The sequence below is a fragment of the Aquarana catesbeiana genome, linkage group LG06 (genome assembly GCF_042186555.1).
Source record: "Aquarana catesbeiana isolate 2022-GZ linkage group LG06, ASM4218655v1, whole genome shotgun sequence".
NCBI classification, from domain to species: Eukaryota; Metazoa; Chordata; class Amphibia; order Anura; family Ranidae; genus Aquarana; species Aquarana catesbeiana.
Window position 1 is genome coordinate 275,062,094 of NC_133329.1, and position 22,122 is coordinate 275,084,215.

The 22,122-nt window shown below is 40.0% G+C and overlaps 1 protein-coding gene across 5 annotated transcripts in view; it reads left to right on the top strand.

Moving 5' to 3' along the window:
• ADAM23 (ADAM metallopeptidase domain 23) overlaps positions 1-22,122 on the top strand; it is a 339,892-nt gene that overhangs the window by 152,005 nt on the left and 165,765 nt on the right. For all 5 annotated transcript variants that reach the window (XM_073633382.1, XM_073633385.1, XM_073633383.1 and 2 more), the window contains exon 4: positions 14,411-14,474. In XM_073633382.1, the coding sequence (XP_073489483.1) occupies positions 14,411-14,474 (64 nt within the window). The remainder of the gene's footprint in view (positions 1-14,410; positions 14,475-22,122) is intronic.

A 22,122-nucleotide genomic window follows, 5' to 3' on the forward strand; every position in this document is an offset into this window, starting at 1 on the left:
GTATAAGTGGCTGCGGCAGCATGCATTACACAGGCGCAGTCCACTTTTGTCACCATCAGGAAACCCTCCCTGAGAGAGGCCAGGAACAAATTGCTAGAGTACATGCATGTAGACAAGAAATGGCCCTAAAGAGGAAATCAGCAGCACTGAACATCAACAAATGCTGAAATGTACCATAAGCACTCATGGGAATATCTGTGTTTATAAGTTATGTTCAGAGAAAATGATTGAAATTGTGTTTTAGAAATCATAATAAAAATATTTGTGTGCATACTAATATACAACTACAGACCTTTTTGTTTTGGATAGAGCAGGTAATGGTAAGAACCCCTCACAGATTTTTTTTTTGGTGTTTGTATGCTCATTGGGGAGATCTGGCGGTTTATTGACAACAATCACTACTAGGGAAAACTCTCAAATTGAGGATATGGACAACAATAAAAGAAAAAGATAAATAAAAAAACAAGAAAAAAATCTGAGCTGAGTAGGAAAAGAATAGGAACTCTATATTTTTTTTTTTGCTTGCTTTTCTCATTCCTTATTGCACAGATAGTGGTCACAAGCATGGGAATTGAGAGAGAAACTTCCCAAGAAAGACCTCATAGAGGTTCTTGCTGCTGGTATGTTTAAAACTTACAAAAATAATCTACTTTAAAATTTCTTGTTTGTACTGCATCTTCTATAGATAGTTTTATCAGAAAGGGAATTTATATTATTTATGTTAAGATTACAGCTTACATCAATATGAAGTTAGCAGCTCTCATATTCCTTGTCAAAAGAAGTTTATTGAGTATACAATGTTATAAAGATACATAAAGTAAGTTTACAAGGATCTATAAAGTAAGCTCATTGTTTTACAGTAGGGTTTATATAGGTAAATATCATGAAATTTCAAATATTAAACATTGGGTTCACGTAAACCTAAATTAAAGATATATATATATATATATATATATATATATATATATATATATATATATATATATATATATATATAATTTCCTTAGTTACTTTTGTAGGTATTTAAATGATTTATACCTACTATACATATTGTTTACAAGTAGAGTGTATATAGGTCAAATAAATTCTGCAGCTCTCATATTCAATGGTCAAATTATTAACAGGGAAGGAATCCAAGAAAGAAATAATAGGCCCGTATGTGATCCAATTCCAGTGTTTTTTTGGCCTGTAAAAACCAATACTCTGCCTCCTTTTCATTTAATTATCCTGTATTGACATATCCTGTTAATCTTTTTCCATCTTTGGTCTTTATTATAGGAACATTGAGTTTAATGAAAGATTTGGTTTCATTAAGACCCGAAAGCCAGGAAATCACAATCTGATTTTTACAAGAGAAGTAACCATTCCCGGCATCAATAGTGATAATTGGGTATAAATTGACCAAGAGCCGAGTTAGATGGCAGATAAAGTTTGGCCTCTGTTAGTGTCTACTTATAGAGGGTTGTTCTTTTCCTACAAAAAGGAAAGGTCCTTTCATTGCACATGTGTCAAAATAAAAGAAAATTACAGCAGGTTGGTGAGCTGTAAGAGTGAGGGCAAAGCTGTGACTGAAAGACCTAGCTATTTAGTTTAAATTCTGACTAGTCAACCATCATATATTTAAAAATAGCAAATAAAGAAAGTGGGTTACACTATGTTCTTTTAAAACACTGAAATCTCAATAAGGATATTACAGGACATTAAAATAGTTCTGTAACTTACATTTACATAGCAACTACGGACATTTTTTAGTTTTGAATAGAGTTGAGAAGGGTGAGAACCTCTGCCAATTTTTTTTATTGCTGTCTATATCCACTAGTTGCACAGTTTCTCTACATTTCCATTCATTTTGACGAGTATCAGAACAGGAAATTATGAGAAATATCCCCAGTGGGTACACGGACATTAAAAAAAACATTTTTGTAGTACAGTAGAGCAGGAGTAGAACTTCTGTAAGTTTTTAATTGCTGTCTGATTCCAAATTGGATAGACTTCCCTTCACTTTCTTTCGTGGTGATGTGTATCACAAAGAAAGGGAGGGATAAAAAAACCTTAAAGGAAATGATTCACTATTCACACTCCATACATTACTCTGATCAATGGGTGCTGCCGTGACCAAAATGGATCACACCATGCCATTAGTACAAGATACTGTAGAGTGTATTACCAGCAGAAGACCTTATAGGCAGTGTTTCATGACCTGACATTTAGCATAAAAAGAGTTTGGAAATGTCTCAGAAAAAAGGTTAAATGGGTTGTAGGATTTATTTATCTGATCTCCGCAAAGTATGCATTCCCAGTTCTACACAAGTATACGTCTATGTACTTGACAGTATAATAATTGACTATTAGTTCATGGCATGCCCTGGGGAAACGTTCCATGACCAAGTAAAATAGTTATTATTGGCTTGGAATGGAAATGACTGTACTTTGGAATGTAACTTAGCAATAAATAAAATACAAAGTTTGCACCATTGCAGGATATTCTTTATTAGATAACATACACATGACCACCATATTTTGCCCATACATAACATAACTTAAGAATATAGTATGATAATCAGAATCTTCTTTGAGCAACCAGAAATCTCGTGGCTTAACCAATAATGATTCATCCAGCCGTGTGAGCTCTGAAGAGCTTAAGTGAGTTCTATTTTTGTCCCAGTCATTGCCTGTGGCTTCTGCTCTTTCAATTGCCAGGTTGCAGAGTGCATTTTCTTGTTGAGTGCTAATTCAGAGTAGAGCAGGCCAAGAAAGGTCAGGTGAGGTGCTCTGGTTAACAATGTAGATATAAAGGGTAATATATCCTTTCTATCACCTCATATAATTCCAAATACATATCCATGGAATCAATGTTAATGTTACAGCGTATCTATTGTTAAAAAATGAAAATCATTTATTGAGTCATCGAATTTCCATCTGTTCTAGCACTGTTGTTAAAAGAATCCTCTGTAAGCAGCTAAACTTTCCTTTATAACTATCCTGATGGATTTCCTGGAGTGCGGTGATACAAAATCACCATGTCCTGTGAATATGCACAGCCATTGTCACCTATTGCAAAGAGTTTGCTGCTGAAACTGCAATATACTATACAAAAACTTTTACAGTGCTTCAAATCTCAAAACAGTATCTTAAAGTTCTGAAAGAGTTTTTACAAGCCATGTATAGTTACTTATAAAGGTCCTTACAAATATGTGTCTTTCTGGAGAAGGGCTATTAGAAAATGTATAGATTTGATGGGCAGACTCCACTATAATGCCCTGTACACACGGTCGGACATTGATCGGACATTCCGACAACAAAATCCTAGGATTTTTTCCGACGGATGTTGGCTCAAACTTGTCTTGCATACACACAGTCACACAAAGTTGTCGGAAAATCCGATCGTTCTGAACGCGGTGACGTAAAACACGTACGTCGGGACTATAAACGGGTCAGTAGCCAATAGCTTTCATCTCTTAATTTATTCTGAGCATGATTGGAATTTCCGACAACGTATTCTGTTGTCGGAAAATTTTATAGCAAGCTCTCAAACTTTGTGTGTCGGAAATTCCAATGGAAAATGTGTGATGGAGCCTACACACGGTCGGAATTTCCGACAACAAGGTCCTATCGCACATTTTCCATCGGAAAATCCTATCGTGTGTACAGGGCATAAGACCTACAGAGTGCATAAGGGTTCAAAATTGGTCATTTCTTATTTTTTTTTCTAAAAGATTTTTCACTACAGTGCATAGTTACTTGTAATATTCTCCCTCCATATAGATTCACCATTTTTGCTCTACTTCACTAGTTTAAAAAAAAAACAAGACCAACCTTCAAGAAACATTTTACATTTTTTCTAATCTGCCGGCCTATGAATGGCTGTTTTATAGATAACTAAAAGAACGGGGCCAAATTCAGTTGGAGTTGCTAACTCTACAAATTCCTTATATTGCAGCTTTTTCCTTGTCAAAAGAAGTTTATTGAGTATACAATATTATAAAGATACATAAAGTAAGTTTACAAGGATCTATAAAGTAAGCTCATTGTTTTACAGTAGGGTTTATATAGGTAAATATCATGAAATTTCAAATATTAAACATTGGGTTCACGTAAACCTAAATTAAAGATATATATCATTTCCTTAGTTACTTTTGTAGGTATTTAAATGATTTATACCTACTATACATATTGTTTACAGGTAGAGTGTATATAGGTCAAATAAATTCTGATAATGAGCTTTAATCGTAAGGTGGAGAAAAGGAAAGAGAAAGAAGAAAAAGGGTAGAAAGGTAGAGGTATGGTCCACAAGGTTGTCCCGCTCGTCAGTTTATTATTCTTTTTAGTTCTCTTTGAAGCCTTAGAATGGGTGTCTCTGTAAGTCATTTAATCTGTTACCATGGCAACAGGACAGAGTCATTGAAGTTTGACAGGAACTGTTGTTTTATCCAAGGATGCCAAAGTTTTTCAAATTTTGGAATTTGATTTTGATCGATGGCTACCATCTTAGCATGGGACATTGTATTATTCATTCTGTGAATTGTTTCTGCTAGTACCAATGTAGGAGATTTCCATGCCTTGGCCACTGTTTGTTTTGCAGCCGTTATTAGTTGGATCATAAGTTTGAATTGAGAGAGTGTTAACCATTCCGGTTTTAGATTAAGTAAAGTTAAATATGGATCTGGTTGTATTATTTTTTTAAATATTTTAGATGCAATCACGAAGACTTCCTTCCAGAAGGTTTGGATTACTGGGCACGTCCACCATATGTGTAAATGTGTGCCTATTTCTGGGCATCCTCGAAAACAAAGAGCTGAGGTATTAGGTGAATATTTTGCCACTCTAGCGGGTACAAGGTACCAGCGAGTTAGGACTTTATAATTTGTCTCCAGTGCTAAGATGTTGGGTGAGGATGACTTAGATGTGAGCCATATGTTAGACCAGTCCGTGTCTTTTAAAGTTCGTCCCAGGTCCTCCTCCCACCTCTGAACGTAAGAGGGTCTATTAAGATTTGCTACTCCATATAATTGATTATAAAGTGATGAAATTGTACCTTTAGCAAATGGATCTTTTGTACAGATTGATTCAAAAATGGATAATTGGGATAATGGTGTATCCCCCTTTAGGAATGGTGTATAGAAATTTTTGATTTGGAGATATCTAAATATCTCAGAGTTTGGTAGATCATATTTTTCTCTAAGCGATGGGAATGAAAGGAATGATTTAGATGCTATGAAGTCATTTAGTGTCTGAATGCCTGATGTTGTCCAAGCTTTAAAAGAATTTGGGTAGATCCATGCCGGATAAAAGGCCGGATTTCTGATAAAAGAAAGGAGAGGATTGTGTGGAGATTGTAACTGATATTTGGTTTTTAGTTTATCCCAGAGAGATAAGAAGTGTTTAGTTATGGGATTATGAATTTTAAAGCGGTCTTTAGGATCAAGCCATAATAAGTTTGATATTAATAGAGGGTCATTTTCTGAAGCCTCTATAAATACCCATAATGGGATTTCCTGTTTTGCATGGTATTTGGACAGACTGGCCAAATGTGCTGCTCTGTAGTAGTTAGTAAAATTAGGGTATCCCAGGCCTCCTTTATTTTTGGGAAGATGTAGTGTGTGTATAGGTATACGTGGTTTAGAAGAGCCCCATATAAACGAAGTTGCTCTTTTTTGTACTATTCTCAAAAAATAGGAAGGAATTGGAATAGGGAGGACTCTGAATAGATAAAGCAATTTGGGTAGAATAGTCATTTTGATTGCATTAATCTTCCCTATCCAGGATAAAGGAAGTTGCGACCATTGTTTTATTAGATTTGTGATCTGTCTTAATACAGGAGGATAATTGGTTGAGAATAAGTCAGAATGAGATGCTGTTAAATGAATTCCAAGATATGGGATTGATTTTTCTGCCCATGTGAATGGGAGTGCAGCCCTAGCCGGGATCAATTCCATGTTTGTGAGTGAAATATTAAGCACTAGGCATTTCTTAGGATTAATCATAAGGCCGGATAGGGCTGCAAATCCATCAAGAGCTGGTATTAAGTTAGGACCAGAGACCTGTGGTGATGATAGAAAAAGTAATATATCGTCTGCAAATATACATAATTTGTGTGTGATACCTCCTACTTCAATGCCAGTTATAGTTTGGTTTGTTCTGATGTATTGGGCCATGGGTTCGAGTATAAGTGCAAATAATAAGGGAGATAATGGGCAACCCTGTCGGGTACCTCTTTTGATATTAAAGGCATCAGATTTGTATCCAGCATATTTTATATAGGCTTTGGGTTTATTATATAATGCTTTGATCCATGTTAAAAAGTGGGGTCCAAAACCCCATTTTTGTAATGAATATTGCATATATTGCCAGGATACTGTGTCAAATGCCCTCTTAATATCGAGAGATAGAAAACATAAAGGGATTTTCCGTTTTTTAGCAATATGTGCCAATAACACTGCCCTGCGTATATTATCGCCTGCCTGTCTATTTGGCATGAAGCCTACTTGATCTCTATGTATTAATTTTCCTATAATGCTATTGAGGCGTTTTGCTATTATTTTTGCTAATAATTTAATATCGAGGTTTAACAGAGAGATAGGCTGATAATTCACACAGGAAGTATCATCAGAAAGGGGTTTTGGGATCATACAAACAATTGCCATTAGTGTTTCTTGCTGAAAAGAATGTCCATCTAGAAGTTTGTTAAAAGTTTCAGTGAGAATGGGAGAGAGTATTTCTGAGAATGTTTTATAGTATAAAGCCGAGTAGCCATCTGGGCCTGGTCTTTTGTTAAGTTTTAGGTCTTTTATGGCGTTAGCAACTTCATCTATAGTTATAGGCTCATCCAAACTGCTTTTTTGATTCTGAGATAACTCAGGTAAGGTTATTTTTGAGAAGAAGGATTCAGCCTCTGTAGGATTAAATTCATTGTTTGTCTTGTATAAAGTTGCGAGATGTGAGTGAAATTTATGGACTATTTTAACTGGATTACAAGTATAAACATTTTTTGATAATTTCAAACGTATTGGTTTGAAAGACTTGTTAGTTGAATTTAATGCCCGAGCCAAATATGTACCTGGTTTGTTTGTATTCATGTAGAAATTGTGTTTGGAGCGTTTGAGGGATTTATCAACTGACTTAGTGAGAAATAGATCGTATTCCAATCTAGATTTTTCCAGATGAGATTTTGTACTCTGAGATGGATTATCTTGGAATGATATGTAGGCTGCATTAAAATTGAGTTCTAGTTTTTTTGCTAGATTTTTGCGTTCCTGTTTAAATAGTGCCATTTGTCTTTGTATTGTACCACGCAAGACAGGCTTATGAGCTTCCCACAGTGTTATTGGGGAGATGTCTGTTGTATTATTAATTGATATGTATTCCTTTAAAGCTTGTTCAATGGCCGTCTGATGTAGTGGGTGTTTGAGCATTATGTCCGGTAAGTACCACGTTGGGTCATGCGCTTTTGGTATGGCTGAGGCTATAGTAGTGTATACTGCATTATGGTCAGACCACGGAATCGGAATTATATCTGATGCAATAATTTCTGGTAGCATTCCTATTGTTAGAAAAATATGATCTATTCTGGTGAAGGTTTGATGAGGGTGCGAGAAATAAGTGAATTTCTTTTTCATTGGGTTACTTTCTCTCCACGAATCTACCAGATTGTATTTGGAAAGAAGTTGAGAAAAAGGTAATCTAGAGGTTATTTTGGATGGTGTAAAAGGTGATTTATCTAGAAATGGGAGGAGGACCTGGTTCGAATCCCCACACATTATCACTGTTCCTATTTTGTGTGTATTAATCACTTGTAATATACTGTATGTGAGAGGAATGGTGTAGGTTGTTTGTTAGGAGCGTAGTAGGAAATCACCGTGATTGCTGTATCCATTATATAACCCATGAGTATCAGGTATCTACCTTCTGGGTCTTTAATTTCTGATGATAAGGTGAATGGTGTGGATCGGTGAAATGCAATTAGAGTTCCCCTTTGCTTGGTACAGGCAGAAGCCGTGTAAATTTGTTGATAAAAAGGAGAAATATATTTTGGAGTAGAATCTTTGGTGAAGTGTGTTTCTTGGAGGCATACTATGTGAGCCTTCTTGTTATGGAAAGTACGGAAGGCTTTGGTCCTTTTTTGAGGGACATTTATTCCCTGAACATTCAGGGAAAGTATATTCAGTGGTGCCATGGCAACAGATCAAATAGTTTTGACTTACTTTTTGTTATGTAGAGCTGACTGCGCAGATCAACCTGTGTGGACTGAAGAGATGAAAAGATAGAAAAGAAACCAGTGAATTCTGGAGTAAAGAGTAAACAAAAAACATATGAGATCAGATGATACATTGTATAAATTATTTTTTGCAAGTAATCACAATTTATCCGTGAAAGAGAATAAATATCTCTCTCAGGGGAATAAGTGCCTTCGTCACACTCCCACATAATATGGTTGGGAGAATGAGGAGGGCTAATGGGGGTACACGGATCTTCCGCTTACAGGAGAGAAGTGCTATGTCAAAAGACATCAAAATGATGTTTCATTAATTGGAGTGCAGAATATAGTTTTTGTTGAAATTATTTATTCCAGGGTGGTTGTATATGGTTAGTTTTGCCCTAGGCTAAATAATTCAGTTAGAAAGGTACTGTTAATAACTTTGGTATTGATGAAGATAGTTTGAATTATTTTGGGATTTTAACCCTTTTAGAGTAAACAATTACATATTTTATTCATATGTAACTGTTTCGATATGTTAACTCATAAAATTGAGGTTGTATTGCCTCAGATTGGAATAAACAAAAACATAATTCTAGGAACTAGTTAGGTAATAATATATTTGTTTTAAGAAAAAAAAGAAAAAGCTTCCATTACTTCTGGATTATTGAACATATTTGTCCTAAAAAGTAATAAATCTATTGTTATTACCTGATAATATATAACTGAACAAGAATTTCCTTATTTCACTTATATATTCTAAGGCTATATGAATCAGAAGTAATAAGAAATATAACTGGAATGTAACATGATCCCACACAGTGTGTGACTATCAGAATGCAGTTACATTCAGTTATAAATACAGGTTTTTTATAGAGAACCATCTCTTTGTATAATAAATGAAGAGATATCAGTAATTAGGATGTCAGTCCATTGAATCTTCTTGGTCCATGGATGATGTGGCATAACGGCCTCTTTTGTGAGAATGATGATTCCCATTTTGTTCTGAAATTTTCTGAGTGCTGCCTGAAGGTGAAGATGATGCCATTCTTCTGCGTGTGGGAGAGTTGCTGCTTGTGGGTTCTGTCAGATTTAATTTTAAAAGGGTTTGTTGTAGTTCATCTGCTGATCTGCTTCTGTAAATTGTACCTTGGTAGTTAAATCTGACTGAAAAGGGGAAGCCCCATTGATACATAATGTTGTGGCGTTGTAGTTCCATTAGTTGGGGTTTCATGGATCGTCTTTTAGTAATAGTAAGTTGGGATAGGTCAGCAAAAATTTGATAATTGTGTCCTTGAAAATTAAGTTCCTTTTTTTCTCTTGCAGCAATTAGTATTTGTTCTTTCGTTCTGTAATAATGAAATTTTGTGATTATATCACGTGGGGGTCCATCTTTCTTTTTGGCTGTGAGGGCTCTGTGTACTCTGTCCAGTTCTAAACGTTCAATAGGGATATCTGGCTTTAGTTCTTGTAATAGAGCAGTAATAGTAGATTGCAGGTCTGTCACAGTTTCAGGTATTCCCCTTATGCGCAAGTTTGAACGTCTGGCTCTATTTTCGTAATCTTCAAGCTTAGTTTGAAGTATTAAATTCTCTTCTTTTAATTGTTCCAATTCTGTTATATTTACTTGGATTGTAATTTCAATTTCATCCATTTTTATTTCTAAGGCTGCGGTGCGGTTTCCCAGCTCTCTTATTTCTTTGGTTAGGCTTTTTGTTATTTGGTCTGAGGTTTGTTTTAAAGCCTTATGAAGCATCTTTTCAAATTGTAATAATATTACTGGGGTTTCTGAGGAGGCTTGTGGAGAAGTTTGTGAGAGGATTTGTTCTGTATCTGACTCAAATGGAGAGTCTTGCTGTGACATTTTCTGTCTGTGAGAGCGCCCTGATGCTGTATCTTGTGAGGTGACTGGAGCTGCTTCAGCTGCAGTGAGTGCCTGTGAGCTCTTTGTGAGGTGATTTTTATTTCTGCCACGGTTTCCTCCTAGTACCATATTTCCTGCCCAAACTTTCACAGTTTGTTCCCTGGGGCAAAAAGGTTCAAATGGATACCTTTTGAGCCTGCAGGCTCCGCTTTGTCCTTCTCTTCTCTCCTCAGCGGTGTGGAGCTGTAACAATGCATGTCTGCTCCGTTAGGCTCCGCCCATCTCCCCCGCCTTTTATATTGCAGCTTTTTAATCCTCAGAAATGTTGGCTGCAAAACTTTTCTTTTTATTTTCACCCTGTGATCCTGCCACTAAACCACATCCTGTCCTAGATTGACAATGCTTACTCACCATTCTGTATCTATGGAGAAGAAACCTTTCGGCTCTAGGAAGGCCTATAACACACTTCCCACTAGTCATATCTCAATAACCACTTGCCTATACCTTACTCCCCCTTCCTGCCCAAGCCATTTTTCAGCTTTCAGCGCTGTCGCACTTTGAATGACAATTGCGCGGTCATGCTACACTGTACCCAAACACATTTTTTATCATTTTTACACACACATAGAGTTTTCTTTTGGTGGTATTTAATCACTGCTGGGTTTTTCATTTTTTTACAAAAAAACCCCAAAAATTTTGAAAAAAAAAATTTTTTTACTTAGTTTCTGTCAGTAAATTTGGTAACTAAGTAATTTTTCTCCTTCACTGATATGATGAGGCGGCACTGATGGGCACTGATAAGCTGAACTAGTGAGCATTAATGAGGTGGCACTTATGGGCACTGATGAGGGGGCACTTATGGGCACTGATTAGGTGGCACTGATGAGGAGGCACTAAAATGCCGCACTTATGGGCACTGATAGGTGGCACTGATATGTGACACTGATGAGCACTGATAGGCGGCACTGATGAGCACTGTTAGGTGGCACTGGTGAGCACTAATAGGTGTCACTGGTGGGCACTGATAGGCAGTAGTGGTGGGCACTGATAGGCAGCATGGATAGGCGGTACTGATGGGCACTGATGGGCATTGATTGGTAGCACTGATGGGCATTGATCAACAGCAGTGATGGGCATTGATGAGCAGCACTGATAGGCGGCACTGATAGCCAGCACTGACTGGCATCGCTAATGGGCACTGTTGGTGGCACTTGTGGGCAGTGGTGGGCACTGATTGCTTGCACTGGTGGGCACTGATTGCTGGCACTGGTGGGCAATGGTGGGCACTAATTGGTGACACTGTTGGCACTATATTGTAATCAAGGCACTCCACGCAGGGGGATAACTCCCCCTGCGTGGAAATGCCACTGATCGGCTCTCCTCGCCACAACTCTGTCAGTGTGAGGCGAGGAGTGCCGATTGCCGGCATCTCCGTGTTTACATGTGACCAGCTGTGATTGGACACAGCCGATCACATGGTTAAAGAGCCATACTGTACTGTTTTTATTGCTTTGTAGGTTTGGGATATTTTTTGTCATTTCCTGTTCAAGTGACTACTGTCAAATGAAGTAGGGGGTCTGTAGTAAATACCGACCATAGTAAGAAATGTACTATATCTCAATTTCTACTGTCACTGGAAACAGGAAGCAAGGTAAATGTTTCTTAGTGTGGACGCAAACAGCAATAAATAAGCTAGCTGCACCTACCACTTCAAGATATATATATATATATATATATATATATATATATATATATATATATATATACATATATATATATATATATATATATATATATATATATATATAAATGTATGTGACAGGTTTGAAGTGGTTTGAAGCTGCCAGCCATACCCCGTTTTTTTTTTTCAGCCAGCGATTTTCTTTCTCTTAAAAGCAATCCGAGCAGCTAATCAGCCACTGGATTGTTTTTAGAAGCTGGTGTTTTTCGGCCTTACCATTCTTACTGGCAAGCCTGGAAAACGATCCAACGGTTCACACGGCTGGTCACAGAGGTGAGGAGAAACCAGATCATCTCTGATTACCCCTATGATCTAGGAGGACCGAAGTGACATCATGACATCACTTCTGGTCTAGGGCAGAAGTAACCAACTTTTTTTAAAGCATCAGATAAATGTTTTTTTTTATGATCTTTTGCTTACAAAAGTAGAGGAGCGATTTGGGGTCCCTAGATCTCTCCAGAAAGAGCACCTGTTACCCCTTAATTCTATTATCAGAGATGTTTACATTCCTTGTAATAGGAATAAAAGTTCTAAATATTTTTTTCAAGGGACAGTATAAAATAAAATAAAATAAATACGATTTTTTTTAAAGCACCCCTGTCTCTCTGTACTTGTGCGCAGAAGTGAACGTATACAAAAGTCTTGCACACATATGTAAACGGTGTTCGTATCACACATGTGCAGTTTCTCCGCAAACGTTCGAGCGAGAGCAATAATTCTAGTGCTAGACCTCCTCTAAACAGGTAACCTGTAAAAAATGTTAAAGCGTCACCTATGGAGATTTTTAAGTATTAAGATTTTTTTTGATGATATTCCACCAGCATGCACAATTTTAAAGTGTGACATGTTAGGTAGCTTTTTATTCAACATAACACCATCTTTTATAGTTTATTAAAACATTGGGTTATATATTGGTTTTTTTTTTGCAATAAAATTCATTAAAGTGTATTTTTTCCCAAAAAATTGCATTTAAAAAATCTCTGTGCAAATACAGTGTGACATAAAAAACTACAATGATCACCATTTATTCTCTAGGGTCTCTGCTAAAAAATATATAATGATTGGGAGTTCTAAGTAATTTTCTAGCAAAAAATACACTTTTTACTTAAACAAAAAAATGCCAGAAAAGGCTTGGTCCTTAAAGTGGTTGTAAAATCAGGTTTTCTTATCCTAATGGATTCTATGCATTAAGATAAAAAAACCTTCTGTGTGCAGCAGCCGCCCTAGCACCCTCTAATACTTACCTGAGCCCCATCTCTCTTCAGCGATGTTCACGAGTTCCTCAGCCGTCCGGGACATTCCTCCTGATTGGCTGAGACATAGCATCGGCAACATTGGTTCCCGCTGCTGTCAAAGTCAGTTAGCCAATCAGGAGAGAGAGGGGGCAGGGCTGAACCTGGGTTCCGTGTCTGAATAGACACAGGGAGCTGTAATTCGGCTTGGGTGCCTCCATAGCAAGCTGCTTGCTCTGGGGGCACTCAACAGGAGGGAGGGGCCAGGAGAGCTGAAGAAGGACCCGAGAAGAGGAGGATCTGGGCTGCTCTGTGCAAAACCAAATGCACGGAAGAGGTAAGAATTATGCTGCGTACACACGGCCAGACTTCCCGACAGAAAAAATCTGATGGGAGCTTTTGGTCGGACATTCCGACCATGTGTATGCCCCATCGGACTTTTTCTGTCTGCATTTTTGACGGACTCAGATATAGAACATGTTTTAAATCTTTCCGTCGAAAATTCCGACGGAGTGTAGCCCGTTGGCAAGTCTGCTTGTGTGTACGCGGCATTACATGTTTGTTATTTTTAGAGAGAAAAAAACCAAGACTTTCCAATCACTTTAAGTGGTTAAATTTCAACTCCAGGCAAAAAGCTAAACACATATGAAATATATGTAAGGGAGCTATTTTACCTGACAAAGCATTTTTATTTCTATCTATCCATTTCTGAGATTTACACAACTCTGTCACAGAACAACAATCCTGTCTGCCAGAGTAGGAGACCTTTTTTTATACAACAATTAAGTAACACAGGCACAATTCTTCCCCCGGGCTGTGATTGGGCAGTGAAGGGAGGCAGTAGATTGGTGATCTCATCCCTCTGTTACTCTGCCCTCTCCTCCTATTGGCAGACCCCTTGTTAGCACATAAGCACTACAGCAGTCCTGAATGGCTTTTCCAAAGAAGGGATTGCAAAAGGCTGATATGCAATCATGTTCATGTATTTACACTGCTTGCTTTCAAAAAAATACATTTAACGGTCTATTCGCTCATGAGGAGCAGCATTAATAATAATCCAGAGTTCAGCTTTATATCTGAAGCCTGGCATTCAGCTTTAAGGTTCACTTTACTTCTGATAGTATGTTTAGTGACAGCTAAATTTTTTTTTTTTAATTGCCTACTGCTATGGGATTAAAGAATCTTTTCATAAATCAGTAACTTCAGATTCATTTTAACTAGTTGAACTGTGCAGTAAAATCTGGAAAGTCTAAAAACTTACAAGGAATGTTAGTATTATCCCTAAATGTTCATAGTACCCTTTCTTTCAGGTCTCATATGTCTAAAGCTAATCTATGTCTAAAGCTAATCTAACTTGTGCTCTTCTTTTCCTATTGCAGTGGTCTGTTGTCCTCTGATTACGTAGAGATTGAGTATGATGAAGGAAAGCCAAAACTCAACAAGGTAATTTTGCTTCGTTATACTACACACATTTAGATCTTCCTCTTCCATGATATTTTCCAGGCCATCCATGCTCAATTATGAAATATAAGCAAATACACTGTTGTCTAGGAAAATGCTTATTTTGAGTGATTTAATAATGATGAACAATTTATACCAGCAGATAGAAAAGTATGCCTCTATGATATAAGATACAGGTTTCGAGATGCAATAGATTTTAGAATTAAAGTAAATCTGTCACTTTAGGCAGTTAGTAAACTCGACCCTAAACATTAAAATCAGGTGCTGTGTATATACCTTTTTCCAACTCTCTTTACAATGAACCGCTTTGGTCAATAAAATGATATGCATTACAAAGGAAGCATAGTTGCCAATATTATAAAAAAGTTTAAAGGGACACTTTTTTGTCTGTAGGCGGAGTCTTATTATAATTAGTGGACGGGGCATTCGTTTTTAGGCGTGGTGTAGTGGGGAAAAGAAAATGCGGCACACGAAGCATGCTGCTGCGAAAAATGGGCATGGCTTGAATGGAATATTGGGTGTGGATTAAAGGGGCGTGGCTCAAAGGGGAGTGGTTCAAGTCTGAGATAAATGAGGGATGGAGGGAGAAAGAAAGAAAGAAAAAGGGAGGAAAGGAGAGAGAGGGAAGGAAAGATAGAGGGATGGAAGGACAGCAGGCTCAGATCCTACACCACAATAGAAATATGTGTGTTCCAGAAAATTTAACAATCAGCAGATAAAGATACTCCAAACACTTGGTGTTAGTGCTTCAATCATCATGGCACCATGGTTGTTATGGTGTCAGGATGATTGAAGTGCATTATTTCTATTATTACATTGTAATATAAAATTAAATTGTTCAACTCACTATAATGCAGAATCAGTGGGAGCCCTGAGTGTGTCCCTCCTTACATCAGGTGCCCACAGGCAGTGGAGTCCCTCCTTACATCAGGTGCACCCAGGCAGTGGAATCCCTCCTTACATCAGGTGCCCCCAGCGGAGTCCCTCCTTACATCAAGTGCCCCCAGACAGTGGAGTCCCTTCTTTCATCAGGTGTCCCCAGGCAGTGGAGTCCCTCCTTATATCAGGTGTCCCCAGGCAGTGGAGTCCCTCCTTACATCAAGTGTCCCCAGCAGAGTCCCTTTTTAAATCAGGTGTCCCCAGGCAGTGGAGTCCCTCCTTACCCCAGACATTCCCAACAGAGTCCCTCCTTACATCTGGTGTCCCCGGGGCAGTGGAGTCCCTCCTTACATCAGGTGTCCCCAAGCAGCGGAGTCTGTCCTTACATCAGGTGTTCATAGGCAGCGGAGTCCCTCCTTACATCAGCTGTCCCCAGGCAGCGAAGTCCCCGCTTACATCAGGTGTCCCCAGGCAGCAGAGTCTCTCCTTACGTCAGGTGTCCCCAGGCAGCTTAGTCCCTCCTTACATCAGGTGTCCCCAGGCAGCGTAGTCCCTCCTTATATCAGGTGTCCCCAGGCAGTGGAGTCCCTCCTTACATCAAGTGTCCCCAGCGGAGTCCCTTTTTAAATCAGGTGTCCCCAGGAAGTGGAGTCCCTCCTTACACCAGACATTCCCAGCAGAGTCCCTCCTTACATCAGGTGTCCCCAGGCAGCGAAGTCCCCGCTTACATCAGGTGTCCCCAGGCAGCAGAGTCTCTCCTTACGTCAGGTGTCCCCAGGCAGCGTAGTTCCTCCTTACGTCAGGTGTCCCCAGGCAGCTTAGTCCCTCCTTACATCAGGTGTCCCCAGGCAGCGTAGTCCCTCCTTATATCAGGTGTCCCCAGGCAGTGGAGTCCCTCCTTACATCAAGTGTCCCCAGCGGAGTCCCTTTTTAAATCAGGTGTCCCCAGGCAGTGGAGTCCCTCCTTACACCAGACATTCCCAGCAGAGTCGCTCCTTACATCAGGTGTCCCCAGGGCAGTGGAGTCCGTCCTTGCATCAGGTGTCCACAGGCAGCGAAGTCCCTCCTTACATCAGGTGTCCCCAGGCAGCAGAGTCCCCCCTTACATCAGGTGTCCCCAGGCAGCGGAGTCCCTCCTTACATCAGGTGTCCCCAGGCAGCGGAATCCCTCCTTACGTCAGGTGTCCCCAGGCAGCGGAGTCCCTCCTTGCATCAGGTGTCCCCAGGAAGCGGAGTCCCTCCTCACATCAGGTGTCCCCAGGTAGCGGGGACGGTGCCTGGGGACACATCAGGTGTCCCCAGGCAGCTAGTCCCTTGGCTTTGCCTCTTGTCGGCAGCAGGCAACGGGTTGGGGTATTGGCGGCAGCTCCATTTGCAGGTCTCTCCTCTGTGTTCAGTGGTGAGGGGAGGTGCCTCCTCCCCTCACCACTGAAAAAAAACACCAGCCGCCACTGGCCACATGTAAACTCGGGATCAGCATATGTCAGAGCTTACACAGAGAAAGGGACCTCTTACCTGACCTTGACAGTGCTAAAGTGATTGGCTTCTCAGCAGTGGCGGCTCGTGTTTTTTTGTTTGTGGGGCGGCAATCACCCCCCATGGCACCTCAAAGCCTAGCACCCCCCCACGCTCGCTGTCTGCCAGTTGATCCACTTACCCAATCTAGGCAGCATGCACCAGACAGCGGCAGACATTAAGGAGCGGCGGGGATCGAATAGTGGCTCCTGTGTCTTATCCTCCTCGCTTCTGACATGCATCTCCTCCCCTCCTCCTAGGCGTCCAATAGGATCGCCTGTCCTTTCAGCCAATCGAGTGACAGGTATCAGACCCACTTCCCTATTGGCTGGAGGAGGATCAGTGTTGCAACTGCTAATATTCATTCGCTGTTGTAACACCTGAGTGGGCTCATCTGCGCCACAAGCACATCCTATTTTGAAGCCTATTAGAGCCTCTAGCTCTAATCAGGTGCTTTAAAATACACCCTCGCTGCTGTAATTCAGGCGCCGGACGTAAGAATAGGGGGTGGCGGTGGAGGTGGATAGAGCATCGCCGCATCACTAGAAGGTGGAGGAGGTGGCGGCGGCGTGGATAGAGGGGGCAGCGCTCGGGCGCCCCTAATGGACGGGCTGCCACTGCCTCTCAGGCTCTGCATATTCTATAATGGGAGGAAAGGAAGAAGGTTACATTCTCCTCACATATGTATAGGTTTTTTCCAAGGGCCTCAAAAGTGAAACAAGCAGCAGAGAAAAGGGGGCTAGGTAGGTATTAGTAACAGAAGATGTGACCTCCAATCTCCAATGAGAATCTGTTACTTTGCCTAAACTGCCTCTGCAAATAATAGCTTTCTGAAAGTTAGAGAATATGCACCCCCCCCCCCCCCACACACACACACACACATCGCACAATGCATTGCTCAGCCTTCTAATTCTGGTCATTACCATGTGAATGTGAGATGCTAGTGCTCCAACTTTAAAAAATGCACTAACTGTATAGGCTGTTTGGGGGGAGGTCTCCATAGGTGGATGATCAGCCAGTAAAATATAGGGGGCATCTTATAGTGCTTTCTCTTTGACACACCCATATCCATCGATTTAACTTATCACAAGTGCAGCCTCATGGCAACTGCAGATCAAATAGAGGCTAATATGGCAACTTCCATAGCTGTTAAGGAGAGGAGGGTTTAAGCTTTGCTTTGATCCCATTTGTATTGCCTTAGCTGTATATTTTCTTATAGCGAATGCCCATCTGATCTCTTTTTATTAGAAAAATAGTGGTGTTTGGTGTGTACCCATTCGGTGCTATTATTATTTTATTTTTTCTACAGGTAAATTGATAAAAAAAAGTAAAAAAATCCCAGTGTTTTACATGTATTCTTTTCCTCGTAACAGCTGAAGGACTTCCCTGTAGAAAGGGTACACTTACAGTATAACAAGATAAAAGCCTTGGGTAGTAGTTTCAACTATATGTCTCTAAGGATTGCACTGTGTATGTCACCAACACACTCATTAACAGAAGTAATTTTGAATACATTAAGATACGTTGCTGTATGTAAAGGTGCTGCCCTGCAATAAGTTTGTTTGTACATTATATTGAAAGACTTCTCTACACTCACAATTATCAGATTCTGCCTATACCAGCTACAAAGATTCAAGGGCTGTTTGTAATTAGTTGCAGTGAAATAAATTCTGATTATTCATAAGTTAATGCGGGTGATGCTTTGTATTCTCAGTGGTACCTACCATGACTACTAATAAATACAATTTCCATTAGAAGACAACAAGCCATCTTTAATTTAGAGAACTGTGGAACTGGTAGATGTCTATTACCAATTATATTGTTCCTTCAATGTATAAGAAGAAATAATCCTTATTGATTTACTAAAAAAAAGCAGTAGCAACAAGCCCCATCTGTGAATTTAAAGACTGCTGTCTTCAAGGCCACTGGAGAGAACTATTCATCTGTAGATAGTAAACATATTGGCAGTGCATACTGTTTTCTTATACAATAATTAGTGTTATCCCATAAAAAGTATTGCCATATAAAATTGCAATGAATGAATAAAAATAACATATTGCATTTTGGATAAGGTGTGTACGGTAAGGGCCGTTCATGCCAGGATCACAGGGTGTGTTTTGACAGTCAGTTCATTTGAATCAGCTGCAAAACGCACCAGACCATGCAAAAAGTACTTTTCAAAACGCACTGCACCACTGCAGTGGTACTGCAGTACCATACAATATGGTGTACACAAACACACTGCATTTTTAATCTGAGTGTGCAGTGCCATTAATGGAGAAGTATGGTCAAAGTTCTTTTGGCCATACTTCTCCTGTAGGTCACAGTAGTGCACTTAGTTCTGCATTCCCATGACCTAAATTTAGCCGACAGCAGGCTAAGGCCCGCTGTTGGCTGAAATCACAGAGCCATTCCAGGCTCTGCTGGGATCCTGACAAGAGCCTGAACTAGCCGCCCCCCCCTTCCACATCCCGGTGTTCAAGTCACCGCTCAGAGTGGGCTCAGAGTGGACCTGAGGACTGAGCGCTCAGATCTCTGTGTAGCTGTGGATCGAGGCTTCATCTACATAGGGTATAGAAGTTTGTTTTTTTCAAATTCCTCAATGAATGTGCCTTTCCTGCACCATGTTTTGGTGTAAACTGGCCCTAAACGCGGGTCAGTTGTAGACATCTGATAAATTCCTAAATGCTAGTAGTGTGAACTACTCAAAACTTAGGATAAACTCCAGTACTGTATTTTTTGCATATTTACATTAGGCCAGCTTAGGCTGGCCTAGGCCAGTGATGTATTTGATATCCAGAGGGCCACTGGGGATGCTGTAAATCACTGTACTAGCTTACTGCACAAAGTAAAAGCTGTGATCTTCTGGGTTTTGTGTGGGTGCACTCCCTTCTGCACATTGACCGCAGGGGGTCATACATTCAGCACCTCCACCATTGATATCACTCCTTGTACTTTTTCAAAGAATACAAGACATTTTATGAGTGGCAAAGGTGCTGAGCGAGCGACCCCCTGTGGCCAGTGTGCAGAAGGGAAGCTGCTAACACAGAACCTAAAAGATCATGGCTTTCACTGTATGCAGATTTTTTAGGGCTCAAATTAGAGGTCGACCGATATATCGGCCGGCCGATATATCGGCCGATATTTGGCTTTTTTTACTTAATCGGCATCGGCCGATTGTGCTGATAAAAAAAGCCGATTATAACTTCAGCGGGACTTGCAAATGACTTCTGTAATAGAAGTCAATTGCAAGTTGTCTGAAGGTTTCTTCTCTCCTCCTCTGGGCAGCCTGCCATATCTGATAAGAAGATACATTTGTATCTCTTCGGGTTCTTTTATCAATAGACTGAACTCCTTGTGTAGAAGTTCTCAGTTTAACCATTTAAAGACTAAATCTTTTTTTACATTTGTTGCTTACAAGTAAAAATTCTGTATTTTCTGCTAGAAAATCACTTAGAACCCCCAAACATTATATATATATTTTTTAGCAGAGACCCTAGGGAATAAAATAGCGGTTGTTGCAATATTTTATGTCACACGGTATTTGCGCAGCGGTCTTTCAAACGCAATTTTTTAAAATAATATACACTAATTAAAAAAAAAAAAAATAAGCAGTAAAGTTAGCCCATTTTTTTTCGTCCAAAAGTTTTGGTTACCTGTTTTTGTGTATTTAATATTTAAGATATAGTTATTTTTTTTTAATCTAAATTCTACATACAAGTGAACTGATTGGAGGTTTGTTTTGTTCAATAAATGTTTAAATGTAAAAAATTTTCTGTATCACTTATTACTTAAGGTTGCTTTCACACTGGAGCGGGCAGGCGTTGACGGTAAAACGCTGTTAGTTTTAGCGGCGCTTTACCGTCATTTTAGCGGCGCTATTCGGCTGCTAGCGGGGCACTTATAACCCAGCTAGCGGCCGAGGAAGGGGTTAAATGCGCCCCTGAAGTGCTGCTGCCGAAACGCTTTGCAGCCGCTTCGGCAGCGGTGCGCATTCATTTCAATGGGCAGGAGTGGTGGAGGAGCGGTATACACCGCTCCAAAGACATACTGCCAGCGCATCGCCTCAGTGTGAAAGCACTCGGGATATCACACTGAGACTGTAGGGAAGCCGTTTTACAGGCACTTTACAGGCGCTATTTTTAGCCCAAAAGCTCCTAAAAAAACGCCCCAGTGTGAAAGGGGTCTAACTGTTAGATTTTATGAGATGAAGGGGGGAAAAAAAAGAAAAAAAAAAAAATCGGCCTAATATATCAGCCCAAAAAAATCGGCATCACATATCGGCCATCGGCCACCGCGATTTCTAAATATCGGCATCGACCAGAGAAAAACCCATATCGGTCGACCTCTAGCTCAAATGCAAAAGTAGAGAGTTTTATGTTTACTGTTATGTTAGGTGGCTAAACTGAGTGTGCCCAAGATGGCTACTCCAACTCCTAAGTGTTTTGCTTTAGAAACATAAATTCCAGTTGAAATGTTATATTTGTGCTGTAGATAATTAAAAACAACATTCAGCTTTAAGGTATGTTGGTTGTAAGACACTTTCCATTAAATATTTTGTGGTTGCTGCATCCCATTAGCAAACTATCCCAATCAAAACCACTATGCCTGGGATCATTAATCAAAAGATTGCAGACACCAGCTGATTAAAGGGATCTTTTGTTGCTAAATGAAGAGGGACTGCGATTAATGGCTTGTTTTTCCTTTTTCTTTTTTTTTTTCTTTTTTTTTTTTTGTATAATCAGTATTTATTTTCAATACAACACATAACAAGACATGTCCAACAAATTGTAAAGACATAAGACCAGCGAGCATGCAGGGTCATATAGGCGACAATTATTCAGTGAGTAGGTTGAACAGAGACTTACACAACAAGAGAAGTCCTGGGTATGGGGAGAATCTAGTAAGCCAGATAAGGGGGGCAACAATGTAACAATATAAAGGTTGCGGGGAAGAGGAAAGCATAGAAGGTGTAGAATATAGCCCAGGAGTATCCCAACCCCAGGGGTGAACCAGGGGTGGGTTGCCATCAGAGGTGTGCAGATTGTATGGTCCGGTGGCCTGCAGCCGGGGCAAGGGGGGGGGCCAGTGGCCCCCATCAAACCGTCCCCCAACCCATCCGCACTCCAGGGAAACCAGGTGGCAACAATACGTGCCAAAACGGGACTGCCAATGTTCCCAGGGATACTGGTGCCTGTCCCATGGGCATTGGAGCAATGTGGGTCAGCTTCTAACC